At 37.2% G+C, this 14,905-nt stretch overlaps 1 protein-coding gene across 1 annotated transcript in view; it reads left to right on the forward strand.

Annotated features, from left to right (window-relative positions):
* DMD (dystrophin) overlaps positions 1-14,905 on the forward strand; it is a 1,667,815-nt gene that overhangs the window by 1,134,393 nt on the left and 518,517 nt on the right. The window contains exon 51 of the mRNA XM_040633145.1: positions 3,829-4,040. Coding sequence (XP_040489079.1) covers positions 3,829-4,040 — 212 coding nt within the window. The remainder of the gene's footprint in view (positions 1-3,828; positions 4,041-14,905) is intronic.

Raw genomic sequence — 14,905 nt, forward strand, 5'->3', positions numbered from 1 at the left:
TGTCCATGTTTTTGTGAAAGTACACTTTCCAGGCATTCCTCCTACCTCTCTAGCCATTCATTCATTCATTCATTCATTCATTCATTCATTCATATTATTGGCTACTTTTGCTTCATTCTGTCTTTATGTGTTATATATTCGAGGACTTGATCTTTACCCCTGTGTTCTAGTCAATCTACATACCGTGTCAGTGAAAATGCATTCACACTGAGGTCTTCATTACTTCTCTGTAGTAATTTCCAAGCCAAGATCTCTCTCTCCCCCCGAATACATGGCTATGCCATCGCACCTGCAGTCCACATGATTAAAATGATATTGTGACGTAGATGATCCTCAAAACCTCTGACTGAGTAGGTCCAAGATTGAACTCGTTATCTTTTCCCTGGAACTGTTCATCCTTTATTCTTTGGGTAGATAGTGAATAACAGCTTTATCTAACAGGCACCAACCAGAAGCCAGGGAATCTGTCTTGATTCCTTTGTTTCCCCACAGCTTAGCATAATGCCTGGTATCTAGTAGATGGTAAATAAAATGGTGACTATCAGGCTAGATGAATGGATTGATGGGTAGGGGTGCGTGGAGGGGTAGATGGATTGTTGAGTGAGTCTGTAGCCTGTAATTTTATTTAGTTAAGTATTATCTGACGGTCATGTACAGCTGAAGGTCAAGGATGAGAAAGCACGCCCTCAGTGCGATGTGTACACCAATGAAACAGTTTGCCTTGCTACGTGACATATACATGACCCCTTTGGGATGAAAACTTTTATTGTTGTGCCTGAACAAGCATTCAAATGGTATATTTGTCTGAAATAATGATCTGGGCTGTGAAAGTTTCCTCCTTTTGCCACAATGAGGAGATACATACCCACACAATAGGAAGAACTATCTTAATTTTTTCTCCTACGATGGCCTTTTTAAATATAAAGATTATGTCTACTCTATTGAAATGAACTATAAGATGTATGAAGTGTTCACTGGAATGAATGCAAATGGCTTACCATATTTTTATCAAAAATACTAGGCATTTTAGGGGCGCCTGGGTGGCTCAGTCGTTAAGCGTCTGCCTTCGGCTCAGGGAGTGATCCTGGCGTTCTGGGATCGAGCCCCACGTCAGGCTCCTCCACTGGGAGCCTGCTTCTTCCTCTCCCACTCCCCTTGCTTGTGTTCCCTCTCTCGCTGGCTGTCTCTATCTCTGTCAAATAAATAAATAAATCTGTAAAAAAAATACTAGGCATTTTAAAAAGTTTGCTGGCATAATAAAATGTCACTAATCAAGGCTGATTAATGCAAAAACAAATTGGAATCAGAGACTTTTTAGGGAAAGCCAATTTTATTGTTTTCATATATATATAGTATATAAAAATAGGCTAAGAAAAAGAAGGTGCCAACTATGCATAATAAAGTAGCCAGCCATGTTAAGTTGAAAAAATGGCTTGTAATTGGAATATCAGTTATTTCTATGACTGATGGAGAATTATTTCAGAATACGTAAAGGTCTATTTTAAACAGCTTCCTTATAATAGCATTTGCACTATTAATTTTGTAAAGTAAAGATTAAATAGAAGACTAATTAATAACTGTAAATCTCACCTATGTTAGGTGTCGCACTACCTTGTGGGGCAACAACAACAATGAAACAAACAAGCAAAAAAGAAGGGTGCTCAAAGATTATAGAGAGAAACTGACATTTAAACAGAGGTTCACGTGTTAACCCAAGTTGGAATATACTATGCTGACTGGTTTCGGAACACCAAGGAAACCCCCAAACAGAAATGAATCCAATAAAAACAGTTGTTTATGATGAGTGCCACTCACCTGGTTTTACCTGTTCTAGGTTCCAGATTCTTGATTTCATGTCACAATCACTAGTCTTCTAGGATTTGTCTAGCTCTCATGCTTATTTGCAGAAAATCTCAAGTACTTCTTTAACACCTGAGTTCTCTTAAACTTTATGGGGGCAACAACAGAGTTAATGAAGAAGGACTAAACTTATATCATGAGGTACGATTTTATAGGACTGTGCTGTGTACATTTTATGTGTCTATCCAAAGCCCTTCTTCACCCTTCTCTTCTTTGGTCTCTCCTCTGAGGGGTTGATATGTGTCATCACCGGGCTCCCGTGCCCTCTGACTTCCAGTTGGTTTACCCACCAGGGAGACCTGGTAAGAGAGAGGACAAAGTGAGATCAGGGTATTTATTCTCCTGGTTCCTTCTGGTGAAGTTGCCTCAGGCCAATGGTGTCCCTTGGCAAAAAGTTAATGTGCTTCTCTCCTTGTGATTCTCATCTTCTGGCCACTTTTCCCTCCCCTGATTTCCTGGTTCTAGATGTAGTCACAGCTCCACTGCTGCAAGGCCCAATTTCTTGTATTATCTTTGGTGATTTTCCTACACCTGGATTATGTTGTAATTTGTTTCTTTATAAATAAATCTGTCGGATTATCCAGGCCAGATCACAGAGGAAAATGTATGTCAAGCTAAGATATTCCATAGGACAGTGGGGAGACACTGAAGGGTTTAAATGAAGGAGTGGGGCGATCAGATTTATATTAATTATTACTCTCTCTGTAGTGTGAAAGTTGCATTACAAAACAGAGACTTGAGACAGGGGGGCTAGAGAGTCTACTACAGACATGGAGGCAAGAAGTGATAGAGCTTTGCAGGAGGAATATGTGAGAAGTGGCAAGGAGTTCTATATGAGAAAAATTGGTAACCAATTATATATGGTATTCATTGAAACCTTGGGAAAAATCTAGAATGTCTATCAGGTTTTGCTTAAGGGATAAAGTTGATAGTGGTTTTATTACTTATTTTCCAGGATATTATTTCTAGTTTATGAAATCAGCCTAAAGAAAAGATAATGTGGTCCTCAAAAGAAAAAAAAAAAACAATGTGGTCATTTTTATTTTTATTATACTAAAATAAAGTACTTCAGAGCAGAATTTATAGGGCATCTCCATCTCTGACTCACAGTGATACCAAAAAATGGCCTCAATATAAGCTTGTCTTACTTACAGAATATAACCAGTATGAATTCTTAGATATTGTTACAAGGCATTTCTAGTAGGCCCGTCTACTCTTGGGTTGCTCCAGAAGAAGACCAGAGCATATGGTTTATTCGGGATTTGAGGGAAACATCAGTAGGGGATTGAGCGAGTGAGGAAGGCAGGGGAGTCAATAAGGGACGGTGCATTTTCAAGCAGGTTACTTCTGTGGGCTACTGGAGCTTCATCCCACTAGGAGAGCTCCGGAACCCTTGTAAAATAAATGCTCCCCAGTGATCATCCCTGGCATGAAGGGGGCAAAACTATTCATACCCCAATATGTACCATCAGTCCTTGCTTACAGGCTGCTCCTGGGAGGTGAGGTGGCAGGAATCATCGATTCCCCGGTATATCTAGCCTGCCACTTAGGTGGCAGAACAAATGCTTTGTGGCACCACAAGTCCTTCAAGGAATGAGTTGCCAATAATAGTCTCAGAAGTCAGGTTGTTGGGCACTCAGGTGGTAAGGGCAAGGGGATTCAGGCATTCTGCTCTAGTACCTTTCGAAAAGATTACTCATATTTGGCTCTGGGGATTGAGAATAGACAGAGTTAAATTTTTACATACACTGCTGATGTTCTAGGTCACCTTGAGGAAGAAACCTAACCTCACATTTGCCATTGGAAAAAGTAAGGAATTCTATTGTCCATTGTCCTAGCTGTAACACAATGAACATTTTTTTTTTAATGAATGGTATAAAAAGTGAGATCATCTTTGAAGGTTAAATTTCAAATGTCTTCTCCAGGCTAGCATTTACTCCTGTATATTCATTTTTCCTTCTATTCCAGTTGAAAGAATTCAGAGTCAGTGGGATGAAGTACAGGAACACCTTCAGAACCGGAGGCAGCAGTTGAATGAGATGTTAAAGGATTCAACACAATGGCTGGAAGCAAAAGAAGAGGCTGAGCAGGTGTTGGGACAGGCCAGAGCCAAGCTCGAAGCATGGAAGGAGGCTCCCTACACAATGGATGCAATCCAAAAGAAAATCACAGAAACCAAGGTTGGTATCACAGATATGTTCTTAAAATAAACTATCAGTTATACTGGATAAAATTATAACCATGGATTAAAATTTAATGATTTTTAATGCCAATTTATTAAAAGAAAACTACGTTTAAGCTGAAGCGAACAGTAGACTTTTCAGCCAAAGTAGAGACTAGAGGAAAACTGATGGCTAATATCAAACTTAAAATTAATTTTGTTTAATCCAGATATCATAGGCTGGTTTTCATGTTACACCATCTTTTGAGATCACTTCATAGTTGATATACATACTTGTGTGGTAGCATAAAGTCAGTCATTTGGAATTAATTCCTTCCTAGAAAAAGTAACGGGTCTACTCCTTCCTAAGTAGGGCCCTGAATGGAGAAGGTAGGGGAAGTGTAAGAATAAGGCAAGGATAAGGGGTCTTCTTACTTTCTCCTCCAGGTCTTTGACCTTCAGACCAATTTCTCTACTTCTTTCTCTTCCTTCTCTTCTTCTTCTTTCCCCCCGAAACCCCATCATGTATCTGTCCACTTCAGAGTCTAGAACTCGTTGCGATAAAAGAAAGAGAAAAGAGAAAGGAAATAGTATTTGTTTACTGACTGTGTTTTATCAAGCATCATGCCTGGTACCTTACATGCTTTTAATTCTTTCAAACCTCATACTTATGGGTCAGTTGGGAAAGACCTTAAATGCTAAGCAGAGAAGTAACACAGTAAGAACTTGATTAGATTCAATTTTTTATCAAAACCCTCTATAGATGTTTTTTTTCATGTTGGAAAAAAGCCTTCTGCTAAACAATTGTCTGAATCACAAATTAGCTATGTCATCTGAAAAAAAAAAACATTATATTGTGATTTTCTTGGACGAAGTGACTTCTATTTCTAAATGAGTCAGTGTTTAGGCTGTGCTGAGCTACATGGCATATGTATTTATGCTATGTTTATTTGAAAAATAAACCCTGAAATCTCAATAGTTTAATATAATAAAGATGAATTCCCTGATTGTATCATACTGCAGTGAGGGTTGAAGAGCTCTTCCTGGGAGTTCTCAAATAGCAACTTGAGGAATCCAGGCTTTTCCAATTTTGTGATAGCATCATCTTAAACTCATGGCTGCCCACAGTCACTGCAGGAAAGTAAGAGAGAATGTGGCCACTTTATCCACGGGGTTCTATGGATAGGCCTGGAGATTATGTACATCACTTCGACCCACCTCCCATTGACCAGAACACGTTCCCAATTTAACATCAGGAAGAGTAAATGGGAATAGTGAGCTAATGAGCTTTTAGCCAGCCTCAGCCATAGCTACTTCTCCAAAGGACCTGCACTGCTATGAGGACAAGATTTTTGTTCATATGACAAGAATGTTAGAAATCACATAGGACTGGGGCGCCTGGGTGGCTCAGTCGTTAAGCATCTGCCTTCAGCTCAGGGCTCAGGACGTGATTCCAGGGTCCTGGGGTCAAGCCCCACATCAGGCTCCTCTGCTGGGAGCCTGCTCTTTCCTCTCCCACTCCCCCTGCTTGTGTTCCCTCTCTCGCTGGCTGTCTCTCTCTCTGTCAAATAAATAAAATCTTAAAAAAAAAAGAAAGAAATCACATAGGACTTTACAGATTCAGCATTACCTCTGTTGGAAGCAGTTACTTTTTTTACGAGATACTTGTTGCCACTATGATTTTCTCCTTTGGATGAACATAGAAGGCATAGGAATTTCTAATGATGATGTTCCCAGTTCTTGGTTTGACTATGGGAAAGATAGAATTCATGCAGCTGTTCTTGAAGGCTCTGGTCTTATCCTAAGGTACTCAGTATGTTATGCCATTTCTTTTTCCTGTCCAAAAACTGAGGATTCTATGAATCCAGCAGATCTTAGAAGAAAGTGATTAACTGATTGGGAGGAATTAACAGGGAAAAGAGTTTGGGCTGGACCCTTGAGTTAGAAAAAGGGAAGGAGGCATATTGTGATAAATTTGATAAGGGCAAGAAGACTCTGCAAGTTGGCACATGAGAAATCTTAAAACCTACAAGAATCTTAAAGTGATGGCAGGAATGATTAGGGTTTTCTAGCCCTTAAAAAAGCAAGGGACTCTAAATAAGAGATGAAAGGAAGGGCAAAAGAAAATATGAAAGGACAAAACAAAACAATTTCATCATCAAAACAAGTCATATGTTTTAAACACCGAAAACAAAGACGTTATTATAATTGCTATCCTTGTTACACTTTCAAAATAAAAAAATTGCTTTTCAACTGTCAGTCTAAAACTACATCATAAAAATGGCTCAGCCATTATCTGTAGAAACTGATGTTTTTGTTTGTGTTATATGTTATGAATTAACTGTGTGTGTGTGTGTGTATAGTTGCACTTTCAGTGTATGTTCATTATATAAAGATGACCAAAGCTGTAATTTTCCCGTCCATTTCCTAAATGACATATGTTAAAGCTATAAGTAATCAGGAATCTTCCATGAAAACTATTATTGTTCACAGTTTACAGGTGAAAAAATTGAAGCCTAGAGAAGTTCAGAAACTCCTCTTAAAAATCATAGTGTTAGGATGTGAATGCATAGCAATTGCTCTTGTAGATGACCTCACAGATTTTCTCTTCTACCCGTGGTGTTCTATGTGGCTAAAACAAATCAAGAAAACACTATGAAGATCAGAAAGGGGGACAACTGTAATTATGAATTGACAAATAAGATCATATTACTGAGAAGCCAACAGGTGGGAAATGAAAACGATGAAACAGTATACTGGGGAGAGGTTTTCATATTCTGTTTTACTATGAAAAACTAAAAAGATAATTGCAAATTATATCCCCTTTTTAATGAAACTACAATTTTTAATTTTTCTAAAAGTCAGGTAGCATATAAAATGGAGATCTGGCCTTTATGTCTAATATGTTATCACTACTGAGTGGTTAATAGCTGGCTTACCACTTATAATTTTCTTTTATGAAGAAAGGGTGAAAATAGACTTAAAGAGGCATTGGATAATTTGAGCACGATCTCCTTGCTCCATAAATTCTTTCCGAGTCTCCGTGCCTAAGATTAGGGAGAGAGCTGGTGAGCCTCGTAAGGCGATCATCAGGCTGTGTCTACAGAGTTGGAGAGCTGTGATTAAAGCAGCCAGCCTCCCTTGCAGCAGCGTCACTGATGACTACCCTCACTGTCACAGTGAAATGGTTCCAAAGGCAAGTACCAGTAGTAGTATACTCTTTGAAAATTTAAACCAGTCATCATACCTGAACTAAAGAAAAATTCATCTACAATTCTGATATATCTGTGATTCATCATTGCTCATCTTTGTAATCTCTTCCATTTCTTATCTACATGTTTTCATTGTCCTCATAATGGAGATACAATTTTGAATTCTGACTTTAAACTTAGTGTCCTTACATAAATACTTATAAGTTGTTGCTTTATAACTTTTGATAATTATCATTTTAAATTCTTTACAACATCTCATTAAGTTCCACCCTTAACCATCTCCTTACTGATTGGACATTCAGACAGCCTCCTCCTCTTGGTTAAAAAAAGTAGTGGAGAAAAAATGGGGACAACAACAAGCATGTCACAGGAGAGGAATCAAATCTGAGGTAGCATCCAGGGGCAGTCCATCTTGAAAACATGGTCAGGCTGGAAGGAGATGGCAACAAGACAGTCTTGATTTATCAAAAGAACAAGCTATAGATAGCCCATCGTGTTGATGATTAATGAACAGGTCATTAAGAGATGCCCATAATATATGTAGTTTCTATATAACCTTTAATTTTTTGGAAACAAAAACATAATGCGAGGAAGTAGCTGATTCTGTTAACCACACGGCTTCAGTTGATCTTCTCCATGGCCTTAGTAAAACAATAATGTTTTTTTGAGATGGAATGACAGATGTTAGGGAAAAATCATACAGGATTTCCATTTTAATCAAACTCCCTGCCAATAAGCTATGACAGAATCCTATGAGAGATGATGCCATTTAACTTTCATAAGAAGTAAGATGGTGTGACATTGGCACCTAAAGCTGCCAGCAGCGNNNNAGGTCATCATGGGATTTATTTTATTTGGCAGAATCTTGGTTGACTTCACAACCTGTTCCCCAGGCTATTAAGATTGGCCCAAACTTGGCAGTGAATTCTTTGAAAAAATTATTTCTTGATGATTTTAAGCTTTCTTTTTCAGTGTCAAGAGAGATTTACCCAGGCTCAGAGTTTTCATTTATTTTTTCCCCTTTCAGCTTTTGAAAGAGAAATTCCTTTTTTGTCTGCTTTGTGATTGCTTTTGTGTCAAATTCAGCATAAAAGCTTTTCAAACGTGACGGCATTAGCTGTTTTGTGCTTGGCTGAGCTAAGAGTACATGAATTCAATAGAGAAGTGAAATCTTGTTTGAGCCTAGCTGATTTGGCTCTATAATACTTAAAACTATCTGAGGCGAGAAATCCAATAATTTATCAAATTATTAAATAAACATTTCCAAGGCTGCAAAATATCTGTGTTTTGAAGACATTCTTTAGGGAGCTTGAAAGATAGATACATTGTAATCATGTAATTAATTTAAAAAGTTGAACTTGTTATATATAGTAAATACAGTAGGTATTTGAGGATCTCAAAGTATTTTACTAGGAAAGAAGCTAATGGAGAACTTTTTCAAATATGGAAGTAGAACATTGTAGTTTTAATTATTTGGGGGGATGGGCCATATTAGCATATCCTTATCTCCCATAAGGATATGCACAGTAGTAGCTGAATTCTTCTTCCACATATTTTATTTACTTTTTGACTTGCACAAAATTAAATCAGCCAATTGAGTCACACTGGTAGATTGAGGTTTGGATTTCTGATACTGTAATGAAAAACATCAGAAATCTTCTTGCCGGGACCTGCCATTTCTTCATGCATTTTCTTTATTCCCTTTTGTTCTCCCCTAAAGCTTCCACATGATTAAGGAAAAAGAATCAATAACCTAATCGTACTTTTCCTCCCAAAGTATGTATGAAGCTATTAAACTTCTCAAAGCATACAACCAGAGTGCTTCCTACATCACTGATAGAACAGAGGAAGTAATGGGCTAGTTTCCCCAGGTACTGCTATACTATATAAATATTTAATTCACAGTCACCAATTCTTGAATAGCATTATGCTCTGATTATACCATGTTTTGCCTTGTTTCCTTTTCATAGTTTAACTTATATCATGCTCGAAAGTATAATGTGGCAACTCTGTAAACATACTCCTCCATAAAAGCAACAAATAGCAAAAATTGTCAAAATTGCCTCTTCTGAACTCTGGAAATTAACCAAAGGTTGACAGCATTTTATAAACTGCTGAACTTCTATAAGAACGGCAGGGTTTGAGGCTTTTTAACACTCCCTATTCCGTTACTTTCTCCCAGCTCCACAGTAGCTTTGAGAATCAGCAGCCTTATAGCCACCAGAGAGGAAAGACCAGGATTGGAGTTCCTCAGAAAGACCCATTTCATTCCCAGAGCTTTATTACTATTTGACCTATCTTGCAGCTCCCTAGAACAAACCTATACACAAGGCCTTGTCATTCATTATTTGACCTGACTTTGCACTAACTCCCAGAAAAAGCCCTATCCCCAGAGTGTCTATCCAAAACAATCAGCAGCATTGTTTAAATAGTAACTGCCTGAGGCTATGATACCAGTTGAGATAATCATGGTCTAGAGAAAAACTGAAAAGGAAGATCTAGGGAATGAGATGTCTGTCCTCAGAGGTCTTTGAAAAGCTCTGACAAATTCCTGGGGGATCTACAAGGCTACGTGCATGTCTTGCCAAACCAAGACTATCAATAAAGAGATATAAATTATGAACAGGAACCAAATAGAGATTCTGGAGTTTAAAAGTATAATAATTAAAATGAAGTTTTTACTAGAGGAGCTCAACATCAGAACTGAGCTGGCAGAAGAGTCTGTGAACTCGGTCAATAGGAATAATCCACACCAAGGAAAAGAGAGAAGAGAAGAATTAAGAAAAATACAGGAAGCAAAAACTGACAGAGTTAAGGGGAGAAATAAACAGTTCAACAAGAACAAAGACTTCAGTACCCTATTTTTAATAATGGATAAACTGGGCAGAAAATCAACAAGGAAAAAGGAGACTTGGAAAAACACTATGAACTAGCAAGGCCTAACAGTCATGCATAGAACACTCCACCCAATAATAACAGAGTATTCATTCTTCTCAATTGCACATGGAATATTCTCCAGGATACACCATACGCTAGGTCATAAAACAAGTCTTAATACATTTAAAAGGATTTCAGTCATATAATATACATAATGTAGATTCTCCAACCATAATTAAATGAAATTAAAAATCAATAACAAAAGTGAATTTGGGAAATTCACAAATATGAGAAAATTATACAGTACATTATTAAATAACCAATAGGTCAAAAAAGAAATCACAAAGGAAATGCAAAAATACTTTGAGATGAATGGACATAAAAACACAACATACTGAAACTTGTAAGATGCAACTAATGCATGTTGAGAGCAAAATTTATAGCTATAAATACCTGTATTAAAAAAGAAGAATGATTTTGGGGTGCCTGGATGGCTATCGGTTAAGTATCTGACTCTTGATTTCTGCCCAGGTTGTTATGTCAGGGTTGTGCGATGGAGCCCCATGTCATTTTCATGCTGGGCATGGAACCTGCTTAAGATTCTCTCTCTCCCTCTGCCTCTTCACCCTCCCTCTCTAAAAGAAGAAGGAGGGCATAGGGAGTGGAGAAAGATCTAAAATAAGTAACTCAATCTTCTACCTTAAGTAATTAGAAAAAGAAAATTAAACCTAACGCAAGCAGAAAGAAGGAAGTAATAAAAGAGTGAAATCAATGAAACAGAGGAAAGAAAAGTGAGAGAAAATCAGAAGAATTAGTTATTGAAAAGATCAACAATATTGACAACCCTTTAGTTGGACTTACTTAAGAAAGAAGAAAGAGAATGCTCAAATTACTAATCTTAGAAATGAATGTGGATACACCACTACCAACCTTATAAAAATAAAAAGGATTATAAGAGCATATTATGAATGGGAGAAATAAGAAATATGAATAGACCTATATCAAGTGTAGACACTGAATCAGTAATTTTAAAACTTGTCCCAAGAAAAGACCCAGACCCAGATGGCTTCACTGGTGAATATTACCAAACATTTAAAGATGAATTAATAGCAGCCTTTCACAAACTCTTCCAAAACATAGAAGAGAAAGGAATATTTCCCAACCAAAGGTATGACAGGAAAAAAAAAAAACTGCAAACCAATATACCTCATGAACATAGACTCAAGAAATCTTAAGAAAAATACTGTCAAACCTGATACAGCAACATATTGAAAGGATTATATACCATAACCAAGTGAAGTTTATTCCAGGAATACAAGGTTAGTTTAACATACAAAATTGAATCAACATACAGATATTCCTTGACTTACGATGGGGTTATGTCTCAATAAACTTATAAGTTGAAATACCGTAAGCGAAAAGTACATTTAATACACCTAACCTACCAAACATTATAGCTTAGCTAGACCACCTTAAATGTACTCAGAACACTTACATTAGTCTATAGTTAGGCAAAATCATCTAACTCAAAGCCTGTTTTATAACAAAATGTTGAATATCCCTTGTAATTTATTGACTACTGTACTGAAAGTGAAAAACAGAGTAGTTATATGGATACAGAATGATTATAAGTGTATCAGTTGCTTACCCCTCATGATAACATGGCTGACTGGAAGCTGCAGTTTCCTGCCACTGCCCAGCATCATTAGAGAGTATCATACTGCATATCATTAGTCTTAGAAAAGATCAAAATTCAAAATTTGAAGTAAGCTTTCCACTTAATATGTTACTTTTACACCATTGTAGAGTGAAAAAAATCCTAAGTCAAACCATTGTAAGTTGGGGCTGTCTGTAATGTATCGTAGCAGTAGAATAAATGACAAAACCCACATGGTCATCTTAATAGTTGTAGAAAAAGCATTTGACAAAGTCCAAACTCTTTCATGAAAAAAAAAAAAAAACACCCCACACTCAACAAATTAGAAATAAAAGGTGTTGTAGGTTGAATAGTATCTCCTTAAAAATGTGTTGAAGGCCCAACCCCTGGTACTTGTGAATGTGTCCTCATTTGGACATAGGGTCATTGCAGATGTGATCCAAGTTAAGATGAGGTCATACTGGAGTAGGCTGGGTTCTTAATCAGATATGACTGGTGTCCTTATAAGAGGTGGAAAAGAGGTGTACATGGAGAGAAGGATGCCATGTGAAGACACTCAGAGTAGGGAAAATACCAGGTAACAACAAAGGCCATTGTAAGGCAAGCAACAGCTAGGATTGACAGGTACCACCAGAAGATAGGAAGAGGTGAAGGATTCTTCTTACCAGTTTTACATGGAGCACAGCCTGCTGACACCTTGACTCCAGAACTGCGAGACAATCCATTTTGTCATTTTAAGCCACCCAGTTTGTGATACTTTGTCTTGGAAGTCCTAGGAAAATAATACAGAGGGAAAATTCTTCAACCTGATAAAGGGCATCTAAGTAAAGCCTACAACTAACATCACAGTAAAAGACTGAATGCTTTCACCTATGATCAGGAGCAAGGTAAGGATGGCTGCCGTCACCACTTCTATTACCACTATGCTAGAAGTTCAGGCCACGACAACTAGGCAAGAAAAATAGATAAAAGCCATCCAGATTGGAAAGGAAAAAGTAAAACTACCCATTTGCAGATGACATGAACTTGTATATAGAAAATCCTAAGGAATACACTAAAAGAGTATTAGAAAGAATAAATTCCGCAAGTTTGCAGATTATAAGATCAAAATGCATAAATCAATTGCTTTCCCATACACAAGCAATGAATAATCTGAGAAATGAAATTCAGAAAATGATTCCAGTTTTAACGGCATCAAAAAATTAAATACATAGGACTAAAAGAAATGTAAGACTTTTATACCACCAACGACAGATCACTGTTGAATGAAATTAAAGAAGATCTAAAGAAATGGAAAAAATATCCATGTTCCCAGATCAAAAGACTTAATATGGTTAAGATAGCAATATCCTCAAACTGATCTATAAACTTTAGCAATCCTCATCAAAATTCTAGCTGGTCTTTCTGCAGAAATAACAAGAGGATCCTAAAATATATGCTGAAGTGCAAGGGACAAAGAATAGCCAAACCAGCCTTGAAAAACAGCAAGGTTAGAGGACTTAGAATTTCCAAATTCAAAACCTACTACAAAGCTACTGTAATCAAGACTATATAGTGCTGACATGAAGATAGAAATATAGATCAATGAAATAAAATTGAAAGTCCAGATGTACAACCTTGGTTTTAAGGTCAGTTGATTTTTGACAAGAATGCTTAGACAGTTCAATGGCAAAAAAATAGTCTTTTTGAACCCTTGTGCTTGGATTACTAAATATTCACATACAAAATAATGAAGTTTGACCCCATATAATACCATACACAAAAATTAACTCAAAAATTGATTATGATAGAGCTAAATATAAGAACTAAAAGTTTATTTTTTTAAATATATTTGTTTATTTTAGAGAGGGCAGAGGGGCAAAGGGAGAGGGAAAGAATCCTCAAGCCGACTCACCACTGAACACGGAGCCCGACATGGGGTTTGATCCCAGGACCCTGAGATCATGACCTGAGTGAAATCAAGAGTCAGTCACTTAACCAACTGAGCCACCCAGGTGCCCTAAGAACTAAAACTTTAAGACAACATATGAATATGATGAGTTAGGCAATGTCTTCTTATATATGACACCAAAAGCAAGAGTGACAAAAGAAAAAATACATAAGTTGGACTTCATCAAAATTAAAAGCTTTTGTGCTGTAAGCAATGTCATAAAGAAAGTGTAAAGACAACCCACAGAATGGGAGAAATTATTTGCAAATATCTGATAAAGGACTTGTATCCAGAATACATAAAGAACTTTATAACTCAACAAGAACAAAAAGCCCAATTACAAAGCAACAAAGGATCATAATAGGCAGTTCTTCAAAGAAGGTGTACAAATGGCCAATAAGCCCATGAAAAGATGGCCAACACCATAGTCATTAGGAAAATACAAATGAAACCCAGGAGATACCACTTCATACTCACTAGGATGGTTGAAATAAGAAAGATGATGAGTGTTGACAAGAATGTGGAATAATTAGAACCTCATACATAGCTTTTGGGAATGTAAAATGGTACAACTTTGGAAAAAAGCTTAGCAGTTCCTGTAGATATGAAACATGAAACTACCATCTGAGCTAAGAGTGCCACACTCAGGTATGTATCCAAGAGAAATAAAAACATACATCCACAAAAACCTTTATACAGATGTTTGTAGCAGAGTTATTTGTGATACCCAAAAAGTGGAAAAAACGTACATGTTTATTAACTAAGGAATGATTTTTTAAAGGGGAGTATATCCAGCAATGGAATATTATTTGGCAATAAAAATTAATAAAGTGCTGGTAGCTGCTAGAACATGGATGAACCTCAAAAACATTATGCTGGGTGAAAGAAGCCAATCACAGAAGACCACATATTTAGAAGTCCATTTGTATGAAGTATCCAGTAAAGGCTAGGGGAGGGAGAGGCTGGAAAATGGAAGATGACTGTTAATGGTACGGGATTTCTTTTGGATTTGAAGAAAATGTTCCAAAATTAAATTGTGGAGGTGCCTGGGTGGCTCGGTCAGTTGAGCGTCTGACTCTTGATTTTGGCTCAGGTCATGATCTCAGGATCCAACTCCTGATTTCGGCTCAGGTCATAATCTCAGGGTCGTGGATCCAGCCCCACATTGGGCTCAGCGGAGAGTCTGCTTGAAATTCTGTCTCTTTCCC

The sequence above is a fragment of the Ursus maritimus genome, assembly GCF_017311325.1.
Source record: "Ursus maritimus isolate PB19 chromosome X unlocalized genomic scaffold, ASM1731132v1 scaffold_X1, whole genome shotgun sequence".
In the NCBI taxonomy this organism is placed as follows: domain Eukaryota; kingdom Metazoa; phylum Chordata; class Mammalia; order Carnivora; family Ursidae; genus Ursus; species Ursus maritimus.